Genomic DNA, 27,545 nt, shown 5'->3' with positions numbered 1-27,545 from the left:
GATTTTTAAGATAGTTAAGGAGTGCATTGATGGGATCATAGAGATCATTAGATAATGTAATAGAAATCCGGTCACCTTGAACTTTTGTCGTCTTCGTAAAAGGGATGAAGAGATTAATCCAATCATGGCCATTGGAGGCAGTACCCGATTTCTGTGGGCAAGATCGAACTATGCTATTTTACTACGTAGCTACATTCTCATATACTACAGAATTATGACTCTTACCCAGTAATAATACAGCGCGAGTCAGACGACTCAGTAACAAATCACAATGAATTACATAGAAGAAAAGGGGAAGAGAAGACGAAGGCATCAAGAAATAATCGAAGTAAACCGGAGGGAACAGTACCCTACAACAATTCTCAGTACCCACACTTCCTGCCCCACCTTCATCATACTGTCTTGAGCCACTTTTCAACCCCGAGGTGCTCATCACCGTAACTCCACCGCGTTAGCGAAGACAGCTATGTATTCTAGCAGAACAATTGAACAGGCAGAACGTTCCATGAAAAGAATGTGGGTATCAAAATGCTGGTACATGTAACATAAGCCAAGTGAAAATTTGTCCAATGAATGTCCACAGTCCCATGAGTAATAAAGTTGGTTTAATGTGCCTCCGGCGGTGGCCTGGACCCCACAGAGTCGTATTTGTTATGCGTGGCAAACGAAGGCGCCACGGAGGCATACGGCATGCTAACCATACCACCGTCAAGGTGAAGGTTCGACCGAGAGCGTGAGATGACATCCGTCGCCACATCCTCCCCATATTGTTCTGCCAATTTGCTGCAAAAAAACACATCAGGAAAGCTTCCAAAAATGAAGGAAACAACACACTTTGCATAATTATCCATAATGACCGCCATACTGTTCATGCTCAGTCGATACGCCTTGGGCATCATCCCCTTCCCAAATCTGTACGTGACATGATTCGAGCAGAGCAGTCCAGCGATGACGATCAAAAGCTGTGGGCCGGCAAGGATGAAACTGACGGTGTACCACCGCTTGAGCACCCGACGCTGGAACTTGAGATAGTCGAGCTTGCATCCTGGCAATACCGAGCGAGAGTAACACGTCTGAGAGACCGTCGCCTCGACGAACGGGCTATAGTACCCACAGCACCCCAGCTGGTTCTGAATCCGCTGCCTGCCCTCCGAACCGAGATCCTGGGACCACTGCTGGTTGATCTTGCCCTCGAGATTGAGCTCCCGGCGCTTGTAGGTGATGTATCCCGGCGCGGTGTTGAACGCAAACACGACCCAGAGCAGGAACGTATACACGGCGAGGAAGGAACGGTTGTTGAGCAGAATCCCCGCCCATCCGATGATGCAAGTCAGTATTCCCAGACACGCAGCGATGGTCGAGACGATGAGCTCTGAGCGGTTGCCAACACGGACGATGTCGGCGTCCGACCAGATGTTGAACCACGTCATCAGCAGGCAGATGAGGCCGACGATGGAATAGCAGGTCAAGACGAGGTTCGCGACGAACAGCGTCCATTTGAACCTGTTCCAGCGCAGTTTCTTGGTGAATCTCGACCCGCCGCTCCTGCCACCGAACCAGCTGCCGGTAACGCCATCATAGTCCTCATCAGTCTCACCTGGCATCCTCGCCTCTCCCGACCTAAATGCCTCAACTCCTCCTCCTCGCTTGGGGACACTCAACTCTACGCCCTTTGCTTTCCGTCTCCGTGGCCCGGGCTGCAGCAACGTGTTGGAAAACTTGGTTGGCAGGTAGTTGACGCTCAGCGAGACGTTTGTCTGGGTCTCCGGCGTGAGGGGGGTGGAGGCATCAGGACGAATCGAGGAGCTTGACGAGCCATGCGGCAACGACGAGGTAAAATGTGCACTGGGTGGGCTCATTTCGTCGAAGAAATGGCGGGTAGACGTGTCATGCGACGACGCTGACGCTGGGCGAGAAGGACTGCGCAGTTTTCAGTGCCTGTGGGATATTCCAAGAGGAGAAAATCGCTTACTAGTCCATCTATATGTACCGGCTTGGATGAGGGCAAGAGCCAAAAGGGTCGCGTGGGTATAATTACCGGATTCGGATTGCTCCATCTGGGGCCAAGGTACATCGACCACACTCGTTGCATGCAAAGCTACTATAGAGTTTTGCTACGGTGTAAGAAATTGCGAGTATATTGGGAGAAGAAGTGAGGGGGCGTGATTTTATTGCGCAGTCCTGGCCTCAAATAGAACATTCTGTCCGACATCGGGACGAGGGCCGCAGCAGCACTCACCTTCGAGGATCACTTCACAATTTTGCATGTCACTTTTCATCACAGAGAGAACACTTCTCCATGATATTTTTAGGAAACGGACTTTGTGTACTGTGTACGTCAATCCCTTTGGCTGTCTATCAGCATGTCTGCCGTCCGTCAGATGGTACTAACTGGGGGCCGGGGCCGACGAACGTGCCGTACGCCACTCGACGTCCCATGGAACAACGCAACCATCTATTGGGGGGGGCGAATTGCTTACAGTCACCGAGCCATCAACGTGCACGATTTAATTAAGGAAGAGGAATGACGAAGGGCCGATTGCAAGTGAGCGCTAGCTTGGAGTGCGCAATTATTAAATGCCACATTTCGGAGTAAGTTTAATGAAGCACCAATTGGTGACTAGCGTTCCTTGGCCATGATGGAAATAGCTTGTCCGATTCGTACACCGTACAGTCTCGTGAAAATATGACAATCTTCCGAAGGAAAAGAGTGAACAAACCCCGATTACAGACTTCTCAACGAAAATAGAAAGGAAGCAAGTATATCCAAGAAATAGTTTTAAAGCGACTTGGCTCCAACCTTCAAGCTCAAGCTGAGGGTTCATCAAAGTTACATCACCTCAACTGAGCTCCTGCGGAATCATGAATTCAGAATATCCGTAGTTACTCAAGGATCTATGAATTTGTGGCGAAAATTCAGGGAATTATGACCAAGGTCAAAAGACTCAATATTTCCAGCTGCAAATAGCAACCTACTGGCAAAATAAGGCATTAGTTGGCTTTCTGGAGACTCTATTCAGAATTAAGAGAAATATCTTAAATCTCATCAACATATTGGATAGCAGAAACTAAACTCGTAGTGCCCAATTAGTATCAAGTTGATAACTTTTCGAGTGGCGATGTTGAAGGCGTTCATCGACTTTTTTGAATACGTGGGAACACGTAGCCGTTTTAGCCTTCGGACCGTGGACCGGAGCGCGTCTACGGTGTGGGAACGAAAAAACTTTTGCAGTCAAACATGTTTCGAGCTGGCCTTGCCCTTCGTCGTCTGCAAGCCTTTCGTATTCCTTCCGCATCCTACACCACTACAACAGAATTACCATCCATCAAACGTACTGTCCGTGTCGACAACCTCCCAGAAGGATACAATGCTAACAGCATCGTTGACACCATCAACGCCAACCCGGCGGAGACAATAATACCCTCAGAAGACCACCTCCTTATCCGATTCTTCGACGAACGGACTGCGAAGCGCTGCGTAGAGGCGAACCAGAAGCAGAAAGACCTTTCGCTGAGCATTGACGATTCGACGTCGCCCCCGGTGACCTTCGAGACCATCGCTATGCTCGCAAAATTCAATGCGACACGCTCGATAGAGCTACACGACGTACCAGAGAGCTTCACTGAATCTCAGTTCATCGAAATCCTCTCCAAGTATGATGGAGCCCACTGCACGCATTTTGACAGGTCAGGGGGCCTCATCGGAGCACAGTTCCTGGACGTACATCATGCGTACAAGGTACGAATCCCTGAAAAATTCTTTTTTTTCTTTGTAATACTCTAACCTTGAGAGTAGGCTCACGTCGACTTTGTCGAGGCAGGAGTGCACCCGGAGTTCGTGGACAGCGACAGCTCTATATATCCAGAGTGGTACTCCAAGCAGGATACAGAGCCAAACCTAAAACGCCGCGTCAGGATGTCAGACTTTGCTAACATTCAGGTAAAATGGCATTGCATCAATTGGATGAACAATTACAGAAAGGTGCCCTCTGCTGAATACATTGCCTCCCGGTATGGCCGTGATAATGTTAGTCTATCCCGCTCCATCGCTCAGTCATAAAAAGCTTTACACCATCCCTAGGACCTACTCGTCTATTTCCCCACATCGGCCCAGGCCCGGGCTTTCATCAGGGAAGTCGAGCCGTTGGTAAAAAATAGATGTCGTCTGACATTGGAATCCACCGAACGACCTGTCCCTAGCGGTGTAGTGACCGCCCTCGGCCTGGGTGCACGCCGGATCGTCTCTCTTCCCTTCACTAAGGACGTCCTGCCAGACGTCCAGCGAAAGAAGCTTGTCACCTTCTTTCACAAGTTCGGCCAGCTGGACTCAAAGTACGTTCATTTCTGTTTCTTTTTTTCTCTTTAGGTCGTTCCGCTTACCTCGTTTCGCGAAGGAATGTAGCCCTCTCTGAAGGATGCTTGAAGCTTCCGTTCGGTTCTGTTGTTGGTGCGACGAGCTTTGTCCATGCGATGTACAAGGGTTCGAGGACCCCGCCACCAGCTGAGATTAAGGACGCTCGTCCCACCTTTTTTGTGGCTTGGCGTGAGCTGTGGTAGTTGTGCTTTGAAATATCAGACTATTTCCTGGGCCTCAGTAGTCTTCTTTCATCAATGACAAATAAATTCAGATATAAAATGGGAGTGAGTATCTCGTGATATCTTTACTAGGCGAGGATCATCTGCCTAGGGTGACATTTACACCTAATGTGGATCGTATTATCTTCTCTGGATCCGGTTTGAAGTTCTGTCTTTACATGGCTGCTGATGAATCACTCGAGGTAAGAGGGCGCGAAGTTCATTCTCCAATACATCCATCTGTATCTTTGTAAATTCAATATTTTATGCCATCCGTTCACAAATTGATGTAAGCTTCCTAATAAATAACCCTGGCGTTGACTGCCGTTTCGGGATGTAGACCTCTCGGCCCGAGAGCCGTAGCGCGTCTATGGCGTGGGAAGCCCAGGAATTTTTTTTGCCATCGAACATGTTCCGGCTTGGTTTTGCCCTTCGCCGTCTGCGGGGACCCCACACCCCCTACGCCTCTTACGCTACTGCAGCAACCGAATCTCCATCTCTCCGTCGCACAGTCCGTGTCGAAAATCTCCCGGAAGGATACAATGTCAGCAACATCGTCGATACCGTGAAAGCCAACCCGGCAGAGACGATAATACCCGCGAAAGATCATCTCCTCGTCCGGTTCTTTGATGAGGGAGCTGCCAGGCGCTGCGTCGAAGCGAACAAGGAGCTGTCATTAAAAATCGACGAGTCGACTTCACCGGCATTGAACACCATGACTGTGGCCATGCTCGCAAAATACAATGCAACGCGCACGATGCGGCTGCGTAAAGTTCCAGAGAGCTTTACCGAATCCCAGTTCAACGAGATCCTCTCCGCCCATGGAGGAGTCGTCTCTTCGCGCTTTGACAAGTCCAGAGGGGGTATCATCGAAGCTCAGTTTTTGGATATGCCCCAGGCCATCAAGGTAACCTTCCCTTGAAAAATATCTCATTCCTGTGTACTAACCTCTGTAAAAAGGCACGGATTGACTTTTCCAAAACGGGAGCTGTGCCGAGGTTTATGGATAGCGACCACTTCACCTATCCAGAGTGGTACTCGAAGGAAGATGAGCAGCCTAATCAAGCACGCCTTGTAAAGATTTCAGGCCTGAAAGACTATGAGACACGGGAAATGTGCGCACGCTGGACTGGAAATTACGACAATATTCCTCCAGCGTCTTTCATAACGGCCCGTTACTCCTCCCCAACGGTCAGTTCCTCCATTGCCAATCCGTCGACTGGTCTTTCTTACTTACAAATATTAGGAAATTTCCATTTATTTCCCAACATCGGCCTTGGCTCGACAGTTCATGAGCATATGCGAGCCCTTAGCAGCAGGAAAATGCACTCTGTCCTTGCACATCTCAGAGCACGTCGTCTCTCGTGGTGTAATCACTGCCATCGACCAAGGTGCACGGCCGTTGATTTCTCTTCCCTTCAAGGGGATCCTGTCGGCTGAGATGCAAAAACAATTACGACGCTTCTTCCACCGCTTTGGCCGAGTAGATTCAGGGTGCTCCACTTCGTATCTGTCATAGGCGGTTAATTGCTCACATTGTTTCATCATGCAGGAGAATCCACCATACTGGGGACCAGTTGATCGTTCCCTTCGCCTCCGTGATCGGTGCTTCGACCTTTGTTTTCCACAGCCATCTGCCTGGTCTGAGAACGAAGCCACCACCCGAATTCGTAAACGTTCTACCGACCTTCGTTAGAGCTTATCACTGGCAATGAGCGAATTATCGCAATTTTCTTTGTGCAAATGTTCACATAAAATTGATGTGCATGCGTCTTTGTTGATTGTCATTAGAGAAAATCAGTTCCACGAAGATCAAGCCGAGTGATCCAAGTCATTCCAAAACGTACGTACCTCAGCCTAATATGTGGCGAATCATTCCGGGGCAGGTGGTGTGTGGGGGTTGTTGGGAATGTCGAGAAATGCCTCGCGCTGTTCCTATTCCGTCAGGCGTGGGGTACCACTTGGCAAATTAATGCGCTCCCTTCAAAAAGGAAGGATTCAACTACTGTGCCTGACCCTGTTGAGCAAGGACGGCGTATACATCAGGCCGACAGGCAGGTTCGGAAGCGACAGAAGACGGAGATAACGGAGCGCTGAACACACTGGAGTCACGTAAGGATGTTTGTCAGGGAGTGTACGCCGTCGCCGAGTTCATCAGGACTTGATAATATTCCAGGCTTCCTCTAAACAATCAGCTTCAGCGTCTGACAGCAATGAGAAGCTTTTACCCTTGGCATCATCGGAGAGGGAAGTGCAGAGAAGATGTAGCTGCGCTGTGTCTTATGAACCACCAATGGTTGAATGCGCACTTGGGCCTTGATCTCCTCTTTTTTTCAAGAGGACATGTCAACTGCTCCAGATAATACCTATCGAAAATTGACATGAATCAGAGCCTGAAGTGGATATCGCTAGGTGATTAAATAATTGATCACTACTTTTATCACATTATAATCTCCCCATGAACTAAGAGTTTTGTGTGTGTGTTGGTGTGAGTGTGGTCAGTGGATAGCACTCTGCTGTATCTGTTTTCACCTTGCATGCACTCAGATCCTCTTCAACAGTATCATTTCATCCATAACAAAATACAGGCAGGAATACTTGATGTCATCTATTGCCCTATGAATGAGATGACAGCTGACATTCACCAAGGCACTGGCCTCATTCAAATTCCAACCTCTTGTTTGGAAGCTTGGAATGATTTCAGCTTGAGGGGGAGTGTTAGCCAAACAAGCCAATGCACCAATATTGAACCAGTGAATGGACCTTACTCATACATGTAAAAGTCATGCTGATGCTCAAAGATTCTACATTACCCACTTAGCTACAATTATGGAACAGTAGTAGAACTTACTAGAATACTTGTAGAGGTATATAAGCTCTGTAGTCATACCACTAATCACAGGTTCTTCATCCCTTCATTCCCCTACTGCTGCTGATAGTTTGAAATGAAGTTGAATACTGATCTAACACTGCCAAAAAGAGTGAAACCTGATAAAATAGGTTTCAGAGAGGCATCATGCAATTCTCTCTCAATTCTTCCATAGTCCAATGCTGCTGCAGCAATATTCACTTCAATCTTGGTTTCTATGTCCAGGGTCTTTGATATGACTCTCTTCTGTGTGCTATGCAGAATTATACCAGCTTCTACTTCAGCTTCATGGAAATCTCTATGCTCAGCTTTTTCTTGTGCTTGCTTAAGTTTTTATGCTTCTCATGCTGCTTTATGCAATGATCAGACACTACTCAGATTGGGTTGGAGATGGAGATTGTCTTCCAGATTGTAAACTTGTTACTTTCAGAACACTTTCAAATCTAGATATTACTCCTCCCTTATGGTGGGCTTCAGATGAAATGCTGAGAAGTGGCACTAAACAAATCAACAATATGCAGGGTGCACCAAATCACTAATACCAAATCACAATGTGGTTTGAGGGAGGAATGGTAACATCTGGATTCTCAGTATATAGAGAAATGTAACATTGATAGGGTGCAATAGAATGTAATTCAAAGATATGTATTGTGGTTTACTTGGACAAAGCTGTCTGTGTTACTGAACACAATAAAACTTATCTCAAACAGTCTGCCTGGTGCAGGTTCTGAATGTGTGCTGTCTGCCTGATGCAGTTTCTAAACTGATACAGTCTGCCTGGTTGTGACTTATACATAAAACTGACTGTTCTGAACTGTCTCAAGTCTGTTCTGACTATCTGATATAACTTTTGGTTGCTTTCTGGGGTTCTTGCACAAACAAAGTGATCTTGTCACCACAATGCTATTCAGGTTGAGTCTATGACTTGAAGCTCTTAACCAAACATAATCTGTACTATTCACCTGGTAGCACTTTGGGGGAGGGGGTCAGAAACCTGCCTTCCCTATCTCTGTACTGCTATTTATACTTTCTGGATCCCCAGTGTCTGACTAACCCTGTGATCTACTGGCTAATAGGCTTGCTGGCCCGTCCCAGTAGGCTAAACCCATCTCCTGGCAGATATGAGCTCATTCACAGCTAATCTGATCAAACAACTGGACTCTGCCCAGCCCTTGCCAGCATACCAATCATACAAGTCCCCTGGACCTGGGAACCTCTCCTGCTAAATTGCAAGGTCTGCTAGCACTCCAGCTTCTACTGGATGCTGAGGTGATGTCCTTCAAGGGAGTTGGCCCTTCACCAGGTAATTACTTGCTTATTATCTCTTACTATGGCATAGAACAACTAACCCAGTAGGAAAAAATAAATATATTCAACTTTCCACCTGGTACAGTTGCCCAGCACATCAATACATGTCAATGGAACCAACTGGTGGTGTAGTTGGCCATTGCATCTGTCTGATAAAACTGACCTATACATAGGGTTTCTTACTATTTGGGTCACTGACAAGAATTATCGCACTTGTCTTACACTCGGACATTGTATCCATGTCATTAATTAGATTCCGATGTGACAAAGAAACCATTAGCAGTTATACAGTCTGTTTGGGAATTAATGGTTTACAGTCCCGAATATTTTCCCATTCAAGCTTCAGCCTCCATATTAAGAAAAGTTCCTTCGTGCTATGACTTCGAGCTGTTTCCCAATGTCACTATCTATATCTTAGCAGCCATGTCGGATCACTACAAGTATTAGCCATCTAGCCATCCACCCTCCGAGTCATCAACTTCTATTGAACAAGTCTGATACATGTTAGTACGTTCCGAAGATGGTCTTGGGCGATTCCAAAGAGTTTGGATATGAGGTTTATTCAAAGCAGGACTTGGAGGTCAGAAATACTAAAGGACAATTGAAGAACGACGCGTTTGTTACGACCTTGACCCAAGCAGTAACGCTTGCAAGTCCCTGCATTTGTTCAGTATTCGCGCGTGATGCACGGACGTTCACACTTTTTGCGCCTTCGACTAACTGGAGAAAGTTTTCCAAGAAGACGATGCGTTTGCCGATGAACTTCGTTTACAAATTATTTTCCAGATTTACATTGACGATATTGTGCGGGTACAACAATAGATATAAGATCCTTTCAGGAGAGGTATGCAGAGGTATAGTGTGATACAGCCACGAAAACGCTGTAATTATGGTCAAATGACGAGCATCTGTCATATTTCGCTGGAAACGTACCGACAGTCAAGCTAGACCTTTGACCCGAGATAGAAACCACAGGAGAAACAGAGCGAGTATCACAAGCCAGAAATCTTTGGACAAGAGCAGGCGAACGATCCTCACGTGTATCAACCTAGTTCAACGAAAAAGTTGATGCATCAAGGCGATACAGCGAGGAGCATAATCACCAGTAAGCGACCCACTTTTCTTGCAGGACCAGCATCCTGTACTCATCTAGAATGAAATAAATATGCTAGGCGTGTACGAAGCAATCTGTGGAACGTACCACAGTCTTCACCAGACCTATTACGCACTGTAACCTTGAGGTCCACGATTTCTGCCGCCAGTTCACGAATAAGAGATTCCTTCAGTTGATAGTCCTTGCACCGTGCTATTGCGTCTTTGATGGATTCCAGGGTTATGGCAAGTTCAGAGCTCGTGGTGACTACTACTAGCCGACGCTTGAGATATTCGAGTTCGAGGAATATTTCGAGGAATAGGGGGTCTATCAGCTCGCCGGGAGGCGGTATTGTGTCGCTGTATTCACACATTGCTTCGAGCTTGAAGAAAGGAAAGGGTGGGTATAGACGGTGTACGTAGGTGGTGGTGGTAGTGGTTCAAGCCGTGTTTGAAATCCCGACGCTAGCTTCCGTCCTTTGCCATCCCCACCATGCTCATTTCCTCTTTGCATTATTATTCAGGAATTCTTCTCTCTCAGCTAGCAATGAAGCATCCATTAATAAGTACCACAAGCCAAGTCTCACAGTGGATACGAACGACAAAGCTCAGATATGAGCCCAGTGGTGTAATGATTATATTTAGCATACAGAAACGTGATCTTCAGCGTCGACATCCAAGAAATTGACTTCTGTTTCTGGTACTCTATGAGGACTTTGACTCGGACCTGGGTAGATTGATATGAAAGGACTAGTAAGGTTAGCTGTGGGAGAATCAACATTTCACTTATCCAGCTAAACCGTACTTAAGCTTCTATTTTGAAGACGACTAGCAAGTTTATCGGCGCTTTCGTCGTCATTTTCCAGAAGGTCCTTTCACCGAACGACAAGCTTTCAGAATAGGATTTCAGTCCGAACTTCAGTCATTCTGATCAAGGGTGGACAAGGATGGACTCTTGCAATGTCAAGTCCACAATCTCGCTGAATAAGACTGCTATGATAAATGGGACTGCGCCCAGAGACTGCAGCATTCCCAGAATATGGCAGACCTTAATGTGGCTACGGTGATGTCGCTGTTGGGACGAGTAGGCCTTATTACAGGCGGAGGGACGGGGATGTATGTTTCCTGGCTTCCATTTACGACTCACAGTTGACTCTCTGACAAAGGATTTGTGATTGCAAGCGTCTGTTACAGGCGTTCCAGGGTCCATTATCCCGTCTGTAATCGTCCTTTCTTCCATATATCCATTGCTTACCGACACATAGACTGCAGATGCACATGACCGACGAAGAAGCTGTCAAGGCCGGCGCCAAGTGCATTGAAGGAATCGACGGCAAAGCTTGATATCCTCGTCAACAAGTTCGTACATCACAACCCCGTTCTCTTCCATACACCAATCTCTTCCCAATGCCGGATTTGCTGGATCCCTTCGTGATCCAGACTTTACCACTAAACAGCACGCGGCGACAGATCCTCTCGAACCTGAGACCATACAGAACTGGGTCGATATCTTCGCATTAAACGCCATCGCCCCATTTTTTGTCGCCCGCGCCTTCCAATCCCTCCTCATCAAAGGAGCATATTTCCGCCCCCGAGGCACCTCAAGCGTCATCAACATCAGCAGCATCGCAGAAAGAATCAACACACCGGGGCCCTGAGCGTGTGTATCTGTCTCGATATTCGTTTATAAAGCTCGAACTGACTTGACTCGATCAGATGGCTTATGGTGTGACGAAAGCAGCCTTGGACAAGCCCACCCTCGTTCTTGGGACGAGTTTTGCTGTGAGAGGTATCCCGGTTCGGGTGAACGTGCTGCAGCTTGGCTCGTTTGCATCGCAGCTGATAGGTCCTGAAATTTTGGAGATTATCAAGACGAAGCCTGCACCTGGTGCTGTAGCGCCGATGCATGGGTCGTGAGTACGCTCGGTATTCTGATAAGATCAGTATTTGAATCGAGGTTTCTAGTGATGCAGAGATTGGGACGACAGCGGTCTACCTAGCGGTATCGGACTACACCAATGGGGCGGTTATGTGTGTTGATGGCGGAACATCGCCCGTAAATCCTCGAATGTTTTGTTATTTGACGTAGAACGTCTATGGAATTAATTTTTCCCCTTGATGTTACCGACGTAATGATATCATGATGTTCCCGTCTAAAGACGAACTTGGTGTCGATGACCCCCGAACAGTATGATCTCAAACAAGCGGGACATACGAGATGTTCTGTGGAAAGCAACGAGGAACTCGTCCAGTGTGCAGGTCTTGTAGAACATCGAAGATATCTAACTCATAGACGGAAAGAAGGAATGGTGATTGCAAGTGGGTCTTTCAGGATGCAGTTGGAGGTTTGTACAGCCAAGACAGGTCAAAAAAATGGTGTCGTGCCATCCCAGATAAGAACTCATACTCGCGTCGGAATCTTCTTGAGTTCAGGAGTTTATGCATCAACTATTTTTGTTTCACCTAATAACGATGATAGCAGACCCTTGCATATCGGTTATAATCGCCATTGAGGCCGGACACATGAAGTGTTCGAGCTTGCCCTACTTTCCTTCCTCTTGTTTCTTACTTCTGGTTCTGGTTCTGTTGCTTGGCTCGGTGGAAATAGAAATAACACTCAAGGATTCACTGTAAAAGGTTCTGTAAATCTTGTTAGGAGTTCCTTGTCATGCTTGCAACATATCCAACTCGCTATAGTCCATTATTACCCATCTCGTTGAGCTGAACGGTTCCTCAACTCTTCTGCCATATCATCATTTTGCTAGCATTGATGATCATGTGTACTGACTCCTTCGCCAGTGCATATTTAAGCTTCATACCGGCCTATCTGTCACTTGAATAGTTACCTTGTCATTATTCCATCCTTCAGTAGGAACTACGTGGCCTCGTCAGACTGCTTCGAGTGTAGTGCATGTCGCAAAGAGTAAGAAGCAGGAGTTCGGACCGGATGCCAGGCGTGCGCTGATTGAACGACACGAGGTCACAATGAGTCAACTTAGAGTTCAACGTCGAACTTCAAATCCAGTACTTATCGCCTAGCGTCACCACGTCGGAAGGTCGTTCATCGATTCATTCTTTGGTCGAGAAATGTACTAACTCCTGATCAGGATGACATCTCCAACTCGAACGGACAAACCGCAATTTCATCCCTATTTCTCTTCATTCATTCCCGAATACTTACAGCCTCAGAGATCGGCCAGGATCGAGGAACTTCTTCTTTCTAATAAACCGCTGTTGGAGTTTGAAAGGAAAGAATTCCTCCAAACTGCTGCCAGAGGCCCTCACACTCTTGACGAATTTGACGAGAAAATATCGGCGACGCGCCAGTTGTTGGATTTTTTGGTGGCTGAAAGGAACCAAGCTGCGTCCAACATCTCCGATGCCAAGTCTCTTTTATACCCTGTGCGTAACGTGCCGGATGATGTGCTGCGTGCTATCTTTCGGGCTTGTACCAAGTCCGCAGACCAGGCGTTCGATGGGGGATATGCCAGCCTAAATCCTACCATAGCTGTTGAATCGATTCAACCAAATCAGTCGCCATGGACCCTTTCCTTTGTCTGTCAACAATGGAGAACCGTCGCCATTCACACTGCTGAGCTGTGTGTGGTCTTTCATTGAGCTTGATCTAGATAAAAGACCTAAAGGCAAAGAGCAGGTCAAGAATCGCGTGTTTAGACTTGGTTTATCATTATCCCGATCCAATGGTCATGACCTTTCCATTCGTCTCCATGGAAAGAATATCGTTCCGAACGTCTCTCTGATCCTTCAAATTCTGCTCCCCACTGCTCCGTATTGGAAGCGACTATCCGTGTTCCTTCCCCTCACCTCATTCCTACAGTTTTCTATGTGCAAGGGCTATCTAAATCGCCTAGACACCCTTTACGTAGGCATTGGAATCTGTGGCAGCGCCGACCACCTCCATATCGACGCCTTCCGGCTCGCTCCGAGCTTAAAGGTCGTTGGAACGTTACTTGAGCACTGGCCCATAGCATTCACACACATTTCCATTCCTTTTTCAAGTATCACAGTCTTTTTATCTGGAGGCGGCAATCCGCATACATATGAGTCCCTCAAAAGATTTCCGCGTGTACGGATGCTCACCCTCGTATGCTGGCATGACATCGAACCGGAGCCTGCGGAGCCAATCACTTTACCCAATGTGACTTTCCTTCATCTGTTGGCATCGCACCTACCCAATTCTTCATCCAGTGTCAATCATATGTATTCTCTCCTCATCCTCCCATCTCTTCAATTCCTGAAGATATCCTTCTTTGGATCAGACCAGATCTTCTTTGTCTACCCAGATTCATGCCCTATCAAAACACTTACTATTGAGGTTCACAATCAATCACAGGAGGCGTGCACTGGGCTGCGTGACGAACTTCCTAATTTCTTACGTCGAACTCCCCAACTGGAGGAGTTGCACATCTTGACGAGGGCCACGACTTTACCAGATCAATGGATCAATGGTCTGGTGTACACTTCAGAGCATGATGCAGTAGCTCCGTGTCTCCGTGTTTTAAGTATGCCAAGCGGTCTCTCAGCGGGGGATTTGGGCTGCCTTGTCAATGTCATCGAGTCCCGGAGGAGAAAGGATGGCTGTTCATCGGACGGTAGACAATGCACGTTGTTAGAGGAAGTAGAGTTCGGGCCCGAACCTTTAGAGTTTGATTCTGAGGAGCTCTCAGAGAGATGGTCGGCACTGTGTACAGGCAAACTAATCATCACACACAGAAACGAGTGAGGTGGAAATTTTCATGTGCGTTTTCAATTTTGCTGTTCATAGACTAAATGAAAACATCATTGAAGGTCGAATACGAAAGAACCAAGAATAAACTTCAGCGACTGACGCGTTTTTATTTCTATTGAAAACCCAGAAAAACATTGACTGAGCATACCGATGCTTTATTAGTTTCATCCTTTCATATTCACCAAGATGAAACGAATATATACTTTCTTTTTGGAATACCGACACTTGCATGGCAACTATGCGTTCCTTCATTAATGTACTTATATAGACATTCTCTGGCCGTGAATACTATCAATGGATCTCTACAGATCCTGTTGACGTTCTTCATCCGAGAGACAAGAGACATCAGTCTTGAGATGACGGTTATATCCATGGGTCAGAGGATCGATATGCCCTAGGCACAATAAAGGAGATATGAAAAAGCCGAGTGGATTATTCTTCTGAAATGCTGAAGAGAAAGCAAACGGAACTGAACAACTTGCGTTCAGAGCTTGATACCAATCTCCAAGTCACAGGGAGCTCTGTCTTCACCGCTCTGCGTATTATCTATGTATTCTCCTATCGTGCGGCATCTTATGACGATGTTCAGGCAATTCGGGAGCACTGTTCAGTTTCGTCAATAATGCGAGAGGTTGGTTAGCACTTCTTCGGTGTCTCGGGCCGCAGAAGATATCAGAGCATGGCTACAACTCCCGACCTGTCTCCAGCTCAAATTCTATGGCAAGAAGCTGCGAGTCGACACACGAAAGGAGAGCCTCGAGCATAGACCGGCCTGAACATGACCTCTTCGTTAGAGGGCTTAGTTACCAGGCTACTCGCGTCAACTGAAATTTTTCATAAAAGAGTAATAATCACTCTGGCACGTTGAGAGAATATCTGTTTCTCATATAGTGGTCTACTGTCCAAAAAACGGCATCAATTGGGTCAGAACATACATGATAGACAACCGGGCATTTCTTTTGTCCATCCTGAGTACTTCATAATTGTCGCTAGCTGAGTCGTGCCCACGCGGTACCCGCGGAAATATAGCTCCGCGACGATGGGTACTCTGCTGATTAATAGATTAGCCACCACGCAGCAAAGATATATCATCATAGCCTGACGAACCTGCAATACATTAACGCAACAGAACCGCCAGAGAAAATGCCTGTGGCCGATAAGTTGCCGCAAGAAACTCTATAGGTGATTCGACGGATCTGCCGAGCCATTGATAGATGAGAAAGAGAAGCAGCGAAGAGTAGAGAGAAACTTACAGGAAACAGCGAACTGGGGATTTTACAAGGAGGGTGTGTCCGCACGAAGCGGACGAAGGCTCAAAAAGAGGATGGAGACAAGAGTAACCGACAAAGATTCAGCCTAGAGACAAGCTCGAAATCTAGCGCGGCATGATTTCGCGAAATCATGTCAATCTCGGCCTCAAACGCGGAACGGAGGTGGAACGTTAACATCCAGATAGGGATACAGAGACAGGTCGTTCAAGAAAACAGAGAACGAATGACAATTTAAGGACGAATCGGACCAGAGTTCGGATATCGAGATCGTTGCCAAGCATCGCAGAAAGAAATTTCATTGTAGACAAAATGTCAGTCTAGGCGAAAAATGAATGAATGCACGACGTGCCTCCACCAGCGGCACGGAACCACGCATAGCGCAACAGACTGCGCAGAGATATACATGAGAGCATTTGGGAGAACATCCAAATGAAACCAAAAGATACAGGGCACAACAGGCTGTGCGAGGATATACATGCAAGCATTTGGAGAGACAGCCAAATGGAACGAAACGAAGAAGACAATACATGCCGCAACAGGCTGTGAAAGGACATCCACGGAAACGGCCGGCAGTATAACGAACCAGAACGAATCAGACCAGGGTTTGAGTATCAATATCATTGCCAAAATCACAGAGAAAATAATTCACTGCAGATAGAACGTCAGTCTTAGTCAATAAATGAATAAATGAGACTAATGCTGAAGCTCTTTTTTGCTTGTGAATGATTTATTGGATGTCTTCTTTCATCATTTCTTGGATATTGTCAATACGGTCTTCTCAACTACGCGGCACCTGGCGTATGCACTGACGACCGTGGATACCGGATGACAGAACTCGTGGTTGCACCAAGCGAGAACAGTAATGTTGGCTAATGAGGTGTGGACCAACGAGGGAAGTTTGCCACTCAGAGCCAGATTGTTTTCATGATGGTAGGGGGATATCTAATTATAAAAATTGGTAGGAATGACTGCTGAGATGGTGACCTCTCCTGGAATGGTCTCCGTCATTCTCGACGATCCAATTGGATGCGCGTAGTAGTATATCTGTTAATTATACTTGAAAGCGATCAAGTATGCATCGCTCCGAGCAAAGTTCCGGGCCTTATCTTACTCTCTGACACTAGAAAATAATGCAAAGACCAGCGACTGCGCTGATTTACGTGTCTAGCACTTCTGTGATCAGTGGGGTACAGCGATCGAGGGCTGCCTCCTGCTCTGCCAGTATGGTCAAGTTCCTGTCTCGCTCCCCTTGACGCTCCCATATGTCAATGTCCATTCCATTTCCGTAGTAACTGTCCTCACCAAGGTCGTCATCGTTGTCGTCGTCTTCTTCGTCTTCGCAAGGAATTTCGACCTCGGGGCTCACCTAAAGAACGTTTGCTGGTTTGTGGATCGCAGGGCGTCCATCGGAGGATTCGCTCGTCTTCTCGTTGTAGGTGAGCAGGTCGCTGAATTCGGCCGGAAAGTCTTGAGGCAAATCTTTGCCTGAACAATTTGATTTTCATGTGTCGGACAATCTCTTGTGAGCGCAGGTGAGATTCCTCGCCTGGACGAGGTTTCCAAGGCAATTTCGGCGAAGAGGGAACAGGGCGATATAGGTTAAGGACTCGAGGTCATCACGGAGAAAGATCTACGAAGGAGAAAGAATGGATGGCGTCACTGCTAAGGACATGTGACTGGTCTGTGACTATCCGCGGTTTCTTTTAATTTGTCCGTTGCCATCAAATCACAAATTTGCTATTGGATCTTGCTGAGCTTCAAAATTGGGAAATGAAAGCCTGAGCATTGGGTGACTTCCCGCAGCATTTAGAAACATAGATTATTTTCTAAATCAGAGATGCCGAGCGATGCCGATATAACAAATTGGATGAGCACCACAATTTGATGGGAAACACCCTCGTCTAGATTTTAGTCTAGACGACCCCTCCGACCCCCCCTTCTAAATCTAAATTATGTTTCTAAACCTTTGATAACCGCATTTGGCAATTCCATCAATCTCGATCTCTATTTGGACCTGTTAGTTTCCGAGGCGTCTTCTTTCACTCACGTCGCCTTTCATGTACCTACCACTGTCCTGCCGCGCCTGTCTTCAGTCCAAAGCTCATTTTTGCTCCGATAGCCTTGTATCCTTGTACCGAATCTTTGGTGGACCTAAAAAATACTGTGAAGTGTCTATAAGGCTACTTCCCAGCTACTTTCTTGAGAACCGGCCATTTTTTTCCATCCCAACTACTGTCTTTTTCATACCCGACTCGGGTAACTTTCTGAAATTCACGGTAGTAACAAACTTGTAAGGCAGTCCACTTCGGATGCCTATCGAGGCCTATAAAGTCCAGGATTAAAGGAAAGTAACACCTATCTCGCCTTTGTCTCTCGTTTCGGCCTCAGCTAACCCTCACCGATCGCTGTTTGTGTTTCCAGACCTAAATTGGTTTACGGTTTAGAAATATAAATTCTAAATGATTTCAAATTGGGACTTTGATGGATTTAGAAAATAATCTGTGTTTCTAAATGCTGCGGGAAATCACCCATTTATGCAGAATAACATTATCTACAATCCCTCAGTGCCAGATTTGGCATTTACTTCCATATGCAGGAGTAGATAGGGCTTTTTGTAAAATGTCACGCTTTGTAGCATAGTCGCCCACATGTTATGCCGCTCCCAATGTCCACTGAACACGAGGCGCGAGGAAACAGGCTGGCTATTATGATGTCTTCACTTTGCCATCACGGCGCCGGCCCCATGTTGCCTACAGAAGCCACAAATTAACAGGCGTTAAATAGAGGGATTGTCAACCGTCTTGCTCCAGTATTTTTTGTTTCCCTCTCCCTTTGTAGATTTTCACAACAATGGCTTTTACTGATGATATCGCTACCCAGCTTACGTCAGCGGTCGCGCCCATTTTACAAGACCCTACGATGACTCAGCTATTTGCTCTGAGTGGCCGTCCGGCTTTCAGCACGTGTCACTGCTAACCTTTGGCCCTGTTCCGTGGCTGATCACATTTTTGATAGTGACTGACGTGCCTACCCTGCTGGATGCTCCTTTCGACCATCTCCACAATCTATGGGAACCGTCTCCGAAGGAAGGGGCCGCTATCGTCGTAACGTCCAAGGACAGCCCTTCCTCGCAGTCGGTCAATGGACCATCGTACCCAGCAGAGACGCACCAGCCACAACCGCGATTCCTTGCTTGTCTTCCATGCAGAGTAAAGAAAGCGAAATGCGACAACATCCAGCCCGTGTGCGGCCGATGCGCCAAAGCCAGTGTAGAATGCGTCAGGCCGAGCGAGCGACGGCGAAAGCGCACTCGGAAAGAGATGGAGGAGGCTGAATGGGAGGATCCGTCCCTCAAATGGTCGCGGGGCGCATATAATGACAGGAGCTTCGAGCAATTACCGATGGTGAGTAGCTCGTTCAGTTTTTTATATTTGCTGGGCAGCTAATTCCTGCAGCAGCAACATAGCAATGTGGTTCAGCAAACACAGTATGGACCTATGCCCTTCACATCGGCGCCTCCGATGTTCTCTCAGCCCTGCCTTCCGCCATCGGGGCAGCAGCACGGACAGGACTTCTCGCACCCATTACTCCCGAAACATAAACCGGACATTTATGGCTCTATGTCGCCTCCGACCACTCCTCAAGTGCATCCAGACGCAGGAAAGATGGTAGAGGCCCTAAGCCGTCCAATGGCATACCTCGAAGGCGATCTTGGAGAGAGCAAAACGCTCAAAGTTTGCTATGTATGTCCTCTACCCTCCTCTATTTTGCCATGTCACTCACGTCCTCGGATCTAGTTTCGCTTTGTATGTCCTTGAAATTTTTTTCTTACGTGATTCTAACGACGACAATGCCGCAGTCTGGGTGTACGGCAATACATCCAGGATTCAATGAGATTTTCATCAAGCTCCATAGCTCGGCAGCGGGGTCACACTCGAACTCGCCGGACCATCTTTCTCCCGCGGAGCCTATACTCGAAGACATGTCCTCTTTATCCCCAGATGTCTCACTAATTAATACGTTTTTCTACTATTTCTGGCAGCATTGGCCTTTCCTTCGGAGAGAAAGAGTAGAGGAACGCATCAAGAGGTGAGAATCATACTCCCAATATTTTACTTTATGCTCCCGTCGTACTAAATAATGCAGTGGGACAATGTCAACGTTCCTGCTGCATGCAATGAACGCGTTGGCCGTCCGATTTGCGCCTCATCCTACGCGTAAACCATCCCAGTACATCGAGGCTGCCTGGGGCCTAGTACCGCCACTTCTACGATTACCGTCAACCGATGTCGTGGGCGGCTTGATATTGCTCTCATGGGCTGAGTTCGGCGAGGCGAGTGCATTTGACATGAATGCTGCTTTTCATCTTTGGGCTAATCTCGTTTGAATTCAGAGCTCTGAGAGTGGTCTCTGGGTCAGTCGAGACTGAATACCGGTGTGATGATTTTTGTGACACTTCGAGTGTGCAGAACTTTTCGGGACTGGCCATTAGAATGGCCGTAGATATAGGACTTCATAAGGTTGGGATTTATACTATCGATTGCTTCGTATGATTGACGTTTTTCATAGATCAACATTGGATCACCGGATGACGACGATGTGTGCGACGAGAAGATATTGTTCTGGTGTCTTTTCGTAATGGTAGACATTCGTTCATAGTTTCGAACGTTCTTTACTCACTGCCCAATCGTCCCTTTCTAGGATCGCGTCCTGTCGTTTGGAACTGGTCGCTCCGTAACGATTAATGAGAATATCATTGAGATCCCGCTGCCCACAGAGAGTGATTTCATCCCTCATAGCTCCTCAGCGCCTCCGGTCCTATCCCCGTTCGTCAGAATTATTAGGCTATTCGCTCTGGCCGGACGGATAGCTGACGTGATGGTACGAGTTTTTGTTCTTGTTCCGAACATAGTTTCTCTCAGCGGCCATATTACCCCATCCATCTAGAACGGGAGTCGAGGGTGCCCTCGCACATCCGTATCAAACCCTGTCGTCCATAGCCTCGAAAGCTTGCAGGAGTTGCAGGACCAACTGGTCGAGTTCCTTGGAACCTTGCCGCCAGGTCTGAGGTATGTCCAAGATTGCAGTTTACAACCTCAACTGATCATATACGTTTTAGCTGGTCGGTTGACAATTTTCGAGCACAATCTGCTCAACACCAGGGTGTTCGTCGCAATATTTTCTGCAATTGCTTTGATACTGACGGGCGAACGGCTTGCAGGGCAGCTTTCTCTTTTTACACCTTTGGGCGAATGCTGTTCTGGCGCTGATACATCACCCCAATTTGGGACATAGCCCCAGCGGTCAAGAGACACCCATCTCGTCCGGTGTTAAGCGGTCCACAAAGATATCTTTGGCATCTTCACGACAGATCGCCGAATGTCTTGTTTTTGCGGATGTACTTGATGCGCCGTCCTACTGTGCCAACCCGTTCCTTCATCAATGCATTTTTATTGCTGGCGTCGCATTCATACACGATGCACAGTCGGAAGATCTAACGGTCGGTGTACACTCCGAGTTTCTTAACGGCTTAGCCAAGCAGAATTTGTCTGCGCTGTTGAAAGCCTTGAAGAGGATGGAGGTGTATTGGAATGGACTCGCATATGTCATTAGTGTATGTCTGTGTTTCTTTCGTAGGCGAACTGCGGCTTATGTCCTATAGGTATTGGAACAGCGGGCCAGCGGCGGTGGACGGTCAAAGGCTGATTTTTTGATCACATCGGATAAGGCTAATAATGTTTTTTCCCTCCCGGATGCTGGTCTTCTGCGGAGATTTACTCATGTGAAGGACTTGTCGTCGCCCAGTAGTCTGTCGTTTTTTCTTTTCCTTCGATTATTGAGCTTGATCTAATCATTTCTACAATAGGCAATAGTCCTCGAGACAACGCCGCTCTCATTGATGGTATCCCACAAGTACAGCCATTGGCACTACCCGGATCGACCAGTTACGCCTTCGTTTATTCTACATATTCTAAACGGACTGACCTCTATGTAGGTTTGTCCTTCGAGTCCCTGCTTTCTTCGTACCAAGTTGAAAAGGTGACCGGTTCGGACACCGAACATAATTTCTCTGGTATTTTTTCCGAGGGCTTTGAATGGTAGATCGGTAGATTATTTCTTTTTTTGGAGATTAGACACGGATTAGATTCGGATTTCTGTATGTATATTCGCTTCCTAATTTCAGGGTAATCTTCTGTCGATGAGTACCGTAGATCTGGGTCGTCTTCCTCTGGTACATCTGTTCTTCGTCTTGCCTGTTTTCCACCCCCCCAGCTCTGGGGCGCTATTTCCATACTAGTACATGCTTTCAATCTGGCTTTGTCGCTCAGTGCACTTTAAGGGCTCACCTGCTGCCAGTATCTGTGTCCATAGTCTGGAAAGAGCTCTTCTCCCTTGTTGACATTTTCGCCTACGTTCGATCAGAATACGAACAGATAAAGATTCCAATGCGATGTTCGTCGTTAACATTCTTTACTATATACGCATGGGGCGGGTAAACATCATCCAATGCAACTATGGTCAAACCAAGGACTTCACAGTTGGGCTTGTCTGAATGGTTAAGATACCTCGTTTCGTTCCACCCGACGTGCGGCATCCAAAGGGCGCGACGAGTTCAGCTCAAAGTTGTAATTTGAGCCCTGTGTAATACTCGTTTAGAATGATGTTGGATCTCTGAGAGCTTTTCGCTGGAAAGTTATCCTGTTCGAAAATAGAGAGCGCGTGAACGCCAAAAAGATGGGTCAACACGTCGAAACCATCAATGCAGAACTGTATCTTGTATGAGCGAAGGAGCCTTCTGGAAAAGAAGGATCGTCATGTGTGTGTTCCCCCCTGAAATTCTTGACAAAAAGTAGGCTGTTCTGGGGGGGGCATCGGCTCTTGCAGAGAGATGGGGGCCGGAACAGCGGAGATAGTTCCCACCATGCTATGATAAACGTGTATACCTTTTCTTCGATCTTCCGGGCAGTACGTTGAAGTCCCTTCGTGGAATCTAGGGGAATGTTTCAATATGTCTACTCGAGAATGGGCAAAAAAATACGGATTAAATCCCAAATAGTTCGATAATAGTCGAAGACACACACACAGATTGCAGCGTCATCCCCTCCTTTGATAAATTCCAGAACTGATGCGCCTAGACCGATGGTAGCAGCAGCCAAGCTACCGCTTTTGCCGACTTCACTGTCCAAGATAATGATCGGCGTTGTATAGGTAAAGCTCTAATGAATGGCGTCAGAAAAAAAAAAACACACTGACGTCATGAAACTGATGGAATAGACTTGAAGGAAGCATTTCATAAGATACTTCATCACCTTTGTTACTGTATGCCGATGTAGATCCGTAGTAGTAGTCATCTTTGTAGAAAGAGAAGGCATGTATAACTATTAGCGCTGACCGTAGCGCATCTACCTCTCGGGCTTCGAGGGCAGCATAAACATAGTTTCTTAGCTTTCCCACCTGGAGCACTGCATAGCACATATGGCATGCAGTTCTCGGCCAGGAGAAGGGTACTTTTCTTCAATGCTCTTCGGAATGATTGGTCATCCAAGCATGCAGAGATAATGAAACGTCAGGTTCTTGGGCAGGCCCAGTTGTTTTCAGTGCCCCTTGGTGATGCGCTCAACTATCTACCTCGCTAGGAGTATGGTGGAAATGTCAGCCTTTCATAAGTAAGTAATTTCTCATCATGTATAGTTTATATGGTTGATGCCTACTTGAGTTTATGGCACATTTACTCACACATTCCCTGCTGCTAATAGATTGCAAGGACAGATGTGGGCATTTGGAGTAATAAAAGATTCACAATGTTTAAAATAGGTCAGACTGCATGGCTCGGCATGAGGGATCAACATCTTTTCCCATGCTGTCCTTCCTTTTTCCGTGATTACAGTACATCTATAACACTCGGGTCCATTCTTTTTCTTTCATGCCCATTTAGCTCAACAGGATAGAGCGGCAGAAATGGGGGTTCTTCCTCATCGGACGATTGGTTGCTGTTGGAATCGGTCTTTCTATGAGGGAGCATTCACCACTTCTGAAGATGTGGGTTCGAGCCTCGTACTGGGTGACTTTTTTCAATAGTCCTATATATATATAGGACACATACTGCATCAATTTTTCACAATCTTCAAATGCATCTTTCATCTGGCAGTATTAAAATACCAAACCTCATCAGGTTTCAATGGCAAATTAACATAACTTCCTGACACTTTGACTCCCCCTGCTGAAGCATACTATTAATGATCTTATTCATCCAGGACTACTGTGCATTGCTTTCATAAAGGTAGCTTCCCTCCTTCTGCAGATATTTGTTCCAAACATGCATGATGACTTTATCCTTCCAGGAGCACTGCATGCTCTTCTCATGCCAGGACTGAGATACTTAGTATCTACAATGTTCTTTGGCATGAACAATTGCCCATGTGTGCAAAGTTTATGAGGTATGGAACCTGGTCATTTTCAGTATAGGCCTCTAGCGATGTGCTTGACTGTCTCTGCTGACATTCAGGAGCAGATGGAAACATCAGTCAGTGCTTTGTAGGTGGTTCCTCATGGCACATCTATCAACAGTTGATCTCAACTTCACATTTGTATCACATTCTCTTGCCACCCATTCCCTGCTGCCAGTAGATTGCAGAGACAGGCTTCTTTCCTTGGCAACATAGCAGAAGCCTTGTGGAATGATAAAAGATTCACAACATTCAAAATAGGTCGGGCTGGCACTTTGTTGCAGGCTTGTCATGCGGCCTCCACAGCTTTTTCCATGTCATCTTTCCTTCTTCCATGATCCTAAAATATCCACAAACATCATGTCCATTCATCCACTTCTGTGCCCCTCTAGCTCAACAGGATAGAGCATCAGAGATATGTAGTTTCTGTGTGATGAATGACTGCTTTAGGAGGCGTCATTCCTTGCTGCAGAAAATAGATTCCAATTCTTCTGAGGTTGTGAGTTCGAGTCTCGCGTGGGGCGTAACAATCTACCATCATTTTTCACATCCTTGCAATGGACCAATGCATCATAACCAACCCGCCCAACAGACATCGACATCTCTCGGGTTTCAAGGGTGACATAACATAACTTCCCGAGATGTTGACTGTCCCAAATCATGCTATTGATGACCTCATTCCTGCAGGTCCACTGCGCATCACTTTACTACTAGGAGTGCGTTCTTCTCACGGCGGGAGAAACACTTTCGATCACTTTCGGCACGATCGATCGCTCAGATGCACGTTGAGATAGCGGAACGCCTAGGCAACTAGGTACGGACGAATGATCTTTAAAATTTAGACGTATCTCTTTCTTATAGGGCATAGGGCTTTAGCTTCGCGATCACGATGTAAGATGCTAAGTTTGATATCCAGTCCATCTTTTTGGTACTTGCAAAACTCTTTGTCAACCCCCAACTCAAGTTCTTCCCTGACTCAGATATATCCAGGGTGACGGCTGACAGGATCCTAGTGTTCCATCTCAAAGATACCATGATCAACGAAAGAACAGGGCTTTTTTGATAGCACTGATATGAAGATTCGCGAAGAGAGGAAGAGAGCTTTGCCGAGTAGAGGGATGGGAAGCCAAGAGGTCAACGAGGGCTTTGAATATGCGATCGTAGCCGGTGGCCCAGCTTTGCATTTTGGAAAGTTTGAGAGTGTTGATGTGTGGGGTTGCAATGGAGAATGTCAAAAAATAATGTCAGTGAAGATGACATCGATGAGCTCGAGTGATACGAGAGGACATTGCGAGCGTTGGACGAGGCCCAGAAGAACCGGAAGAGCATCATCAGGACAAAATTCATCCTTGCTAGGAACAACGCGTATTTTCTCTAAGTGGAGCAAGATTACGCTCCGAAATATAGGGCCTTCACATGCCGTGAGATCGCGCGAACTTGATCGAAACGGAGGGGTAAGGCTAACCGCTATGGAGGGTGGAAAGCATATCAATTGCGTATGAAGTGTCTATAGGGTTTGGGCACCGCTGAATCATATCAATAACACGACATACATGTTGAGAACCCCCCCCAAAACATATAGTCGAAGAATGCGACGATATTATTCCATGGCAGTTCGAACTGGATGCCCGCACAGTTGGTATGAAGCTCAACAGTATGGAATGCATCGATATGATGAGGTGTCCCCAATTCATGACAATGGACTGTCAGGTGAGACAGTTTGTTAAGCTGACAGCCAAGAATGTTGGATAAAAAAAGGAATAACTTCGTGATTAGGAGTGATGGTTAAGTGCTCCCACCGCCACGACTGAGCAATAGCTTCCCATGCAAAGTCTCTGAACGTAGGCTGTCCATTCTAAACTTCAATGCTGAGATCGCACCGCCGCGGCACTAAACACTAGTCAGTACCTATCCAGACGTAAGTGTGTTCATTGTTCAGTGTTTTTTTTTTACACCTGAATATTGAATTACTACTGCTCACTCCAGTCCTCATCATCAAGAAGGTGTCCACAATTTTCTCTCTGACCAGTCGTGAGTGTGTCGCTATGTTATCATGGACCCTAATCCAAGCTCTCCGTAGAACTGCCATGATGAGCGGGCGCATAGCCATCGAAGATCTGTTGCCTTTTCGCTTTCTGGCAGAACTTCCAGAATCTGCTACATCCGCCATCCAAAAGAATGCACTACGTTCGCGCAACATAGTCTTGAAGATCAGCGACAGCGGAAACGGCAGGCTACTCAGAGCATCGTTCCCTCATCCATCACTTCTTCTCCATGTCCGGCTTCCCCCCGGAATTGCTTGGTTATGTGGTCAGAATTCCGTGTCAGCAATGCGCACCTGAGCCTTCCCAACTATCGCCTCGTATCTCTTGCTCTCTCTCCCTCTCGAGCGAATAGCCTTCCTCTCTCCTTCACTACTGTCAAAGACAGACAGACATTCATCAGAACCAGATGTATCTCTGCGAAGTGATATGAGAACTTGCGGAGAAATCTGCATCGTGGAAATTCGTGTTGACGTAATAAATCTCTTCGATGACACTTTCGCCATGATCCATTGTCGACCTTCCGAATGGACCATTAAGTACAGAGGCAGGTTCACGCCCTCTCTCAGTCAGGCTTTTGCGGTTGTGCCCGCAGCTGAGGAGTATGAGACCTGACCATCCCTTAGGCTTATGACTCCAAGGGGCCCCGTATGAACGCCCCGCCCTCTTCCCAGCTCCATCGGACGAAGGATCTTCAGTCGGCTCTGCTCAAGATGCATCACCAGAATATGATGACTATCCTCTTGCAATTTGGGATGTCCGAATTTTCCATTACGAGAGCGCAGAACGGTACACAGGTAAGGTTTACTGTGGATGGTAAGAGCTTCCGCGAATTTGTGAAAGCTAGGCACTGAAAGCTTGATATATAGACAAGGAATAAATATTTCCAGTAACACACAGTGCTCATGCGCCACAAGCCATTCCCCGCCGCCTCGCAGTTGCCGTTAATCACTCTAATCGTCGACCAAGATCCAAGTCAGAGACCATGTTAAATGAAATAATGTACAAAAAATCTCCTTTGTATTTCGTTCGCCTTTGAAGAAGGGCAGTATCACCCATATAATAATCACACCTTTAGATGGGGCTGGAACAGCATAGATAGTTCCCACCATGCTATGATAAACGTGTATACCTTTTCTTCGATCTTCCGGGCAGTACGTTGAAGTCCCTTCGTGGAATCTAGGGGAATGT

The 27,545-nt window shown here is 46.8% G+C and overlaps 10 protein-coding genes across 10 annotated transcripts; 8 read left to right on the top strand and 2 right to left on the bottom strand.

Annotated features, from left to right (window-relative positions):
* Window positions 1-135: 135 nt before the first annotated feature.
* On the bottom strand, window positions 136-1,913 carry BT62DRAFT_940736 (uncharacterized protein). Its single transcript, XM_043187767.1, has 2 exons — window positions 835-1,913; window positions 136-783 (listed from the first exon to the last, which is right to left on the bottom strand). Exons 1-2 carry the CDS (start codon window positions 1,857-1,859, stop codon window positions 606-608), a joined length of 1,203 nt encoding a protein of 400 aa, XP_043045264.1. The 5' UTR covers window positions 1,860-1,913; the 3' UTR covers window positions 136-605.
* A 1,318-nt stretch (window positions 1,914-3,231) lies between these two features.
* Window positions 3,232-4,628, top strand: BT62DRAFT_925944 (uncharacterized protein). The gene is made up of 4 exons (XM_043184911.1): window positions 3,232-3,739; window positions 3,797-4,027; window positions 4,082-4,332; window positions 4,395-4,628. The coding sequence occupies exons 1-4, from the start codon at window positions 3,239-3,241 to the stop codon at window positions 4,555-4,557; spliced, it is 1,146 nt and encodes a 381-aa protein (XP_043045263.1). The 5' UTR covers window positions 3,232-3,238; the 3' UTR covers window positions 4,558-4,628.
* Window positions 4,629-4,845: 217 nt separating this feature from the next.
* Window positions 4,846-5,816, top strand: BT62DRAFT_264652 (uncharacterized protein). The gene has a single exon (XM_043180292.1). The coding sequence runs from the start codon at window positions 4,946-4,948 to the stop codon at window positions 5,495-5,497; it is 552 nt and encodes a 183-aa protein (XP_043045262.1). The 5' UTR covers window positions 4,846-4,945; the 3' UTR covers window positions 5,498-5,816.
* A 3,494-nt stretch (window positions 5,817-9,310) lies between these two features.
* On the bottom strand, window positions 9,311-10,282 carry BT62DRAFT_1070986 (uncharacterized protein; the record flags this gene model as incomplete). Its single annotated transcript, XM_043178711.1, has 5 exons — window positions 9,954-10,282; window positions 9,867-9,901; window positions 9,686-9,800; window positions 9,545-9,633; window positions 9,311-9,514 (listed from the first exon to the last, which is right to left on the bottom strand). Exons 1-5 carry the CDS (start codon window positions 10,216-10,218, stop codon window positions 9,311-9,313), a joined length of 708 nt encoding a protein of 235 aa, XP_043045261.1. The 5' UTR covers window positions 10,219-10,282.
* A 998-nt stretch (window positions 10,283-11,280) lies between these two features.
* Window positions 11,281-11,633, top strand: BT62DRAFT_959666 (uncharacterized protein; the record flags this gene model as incomplete). Its single annotated transcript, XM_043188512.1, has 2 exons — window positions 11,281-11,504; window positions 11,561-11,633. A coding segment is annotated over one exon (222 nt), but the record flags the coding sequence as incomplete, so codon positions are not given.
* On the top strand, window positions 11,281-11,933 carry BT62DRAFT_1070984 (uncharacterized protein; the record flags this gene model as incomplete). The annotated part of the gene is made up of 3 exons (XM_043178710.1): window positions 11,281-11,504; window positions 11,561-11,757; window positions 11,810-11,933. Exons 2-3 carry the CDS (start codon window positions 11,561-11,563, stop codon window positions 11,931-11,933), a joined length of 321 nt encoding a protein of 106 aa, XP_043045259.1. The 5' UTR covers window positions 11,281-11,504.
* An 884-nt stretch (window positions 11,934-12,817) lies between these two features.
* Window positions 12,818-13,684, top strand: BT62DRAFT_264603 (uncharacterized protein). The gene is made up of 2 exons (XM_043180291.1): window positions 12,818-12,900; window positions 12,952-13,684. Exon 2 carries the CDS (start codon window positions 12,953-12,955, stop codon window positions 13,460-13,462), a length of 510 nt encoding a protein of 169 aa, XP_043045258.1. The 5' UTR covers window positions 12,818-12,900; window position 12,952; the 3' UTR covers window positions 13,463-13,684.
* Window positions 13,685-15,004: 1,320 nt separating this feature from the next.
* On the top strand, window positions 15,005-17,513 carry BT62DRAFT_1070982 (uncharacterized protein). The gene is made up of 3 exons (XM_043178709.1): window positions 15,005-15,225; window positions 17,034-17,301; window positions 17,398-17,513. Exons 1-3 carry the CDS (start codon window positions 15,040-15,042, stop codon window positions 17,466-17,468), a joined length of 525 nt encoding a protein of 174 aa, XP_043045257.1. The 5' UTR covers window positions 15,005-15,039; the 3' UTR covers window positions 17,469-17,513.
* Window positions 17,514-18,715: 1,202 nt separating this feature from the next.
* On the top strand, window positions 18,716-22,160 carry BT62DRAFT_990214 (uncharacterized protein; the record flags this gene model as incomplete). Its single annotated transcript, XM_043190213.1, has 15 exons — window positions 18,716-18,830; window positions 18,881-19,269; window positions 19,324-19,608; window positions 19,663-19,671; window positions 19,725-19,954; window positions 20,012-20,198; window positions 20,259-20,279; window positions 20,335-20,385; window positions 20,435-20,506; window positions 20,567-20,746; window positions 20,813-20,934; window positions 20,985-21,030; window positions 21,087-21,479; window positions 21,528-21,672; window positions 21,732-22,160. The coding sequence occupies 15 exons, from the start codon at window positions 18,716-18,718 to the stop codon at window positions 21,965-21,967; spliced, it is 2,481 nt and encodes an 826-aa protein (XP_043045256.1). The 3' UTR covers window positions 21,968-22,160.
* A 3,225-nt stretch (window positions 22,161-25,385) lies between these two features.
* Window positions 25,386-26,751, top strand: BT62DRAFT_990212 (uncharacterized protein; the record flags this gene model as incomplete). The annotated part of the gene is made up of 5 exons (XM_043190212.1): window positions 25,386-25,555; window positions 25,949-26,022; window positions 26,186-26,230; window positions 26,299-26,343; window positions 26,383-26,751. The coding sequence occupies 5 exons, from the start codon at window positions 25,386-25,388 to the stop codon at window positions 26,652-26,654; spliced, it is 606 nt and encodes a 201-aa protein (XP_043045255.1). The 3' UTR covers window positions 26,655-26,751.
* Window positions 26,752-27,545: the final 794 nt, after the last annotated feature.

This window comes from Guyanagaster necrorhizus (genome assembly GCF_019112545.1).
Source record: "Guyanagaster necrorhizus MCA 3950 unplaced genomic scaffold BT62scaffold_2, whole genome shotgun sequence".
NCBI classification, from domain to species: Eukaryota; Fungi; Basidiomycota; class Agaricomycetes; order Agaricales; family Physalacriaceae; genus Guyanagaster; species Guyanagaster necrorhizus.
The sequence above is the reverse complement of the archived record's forward strand: the minus strand, read 5'-3'. Positions and strand labels throughout refer to the sequence as shown.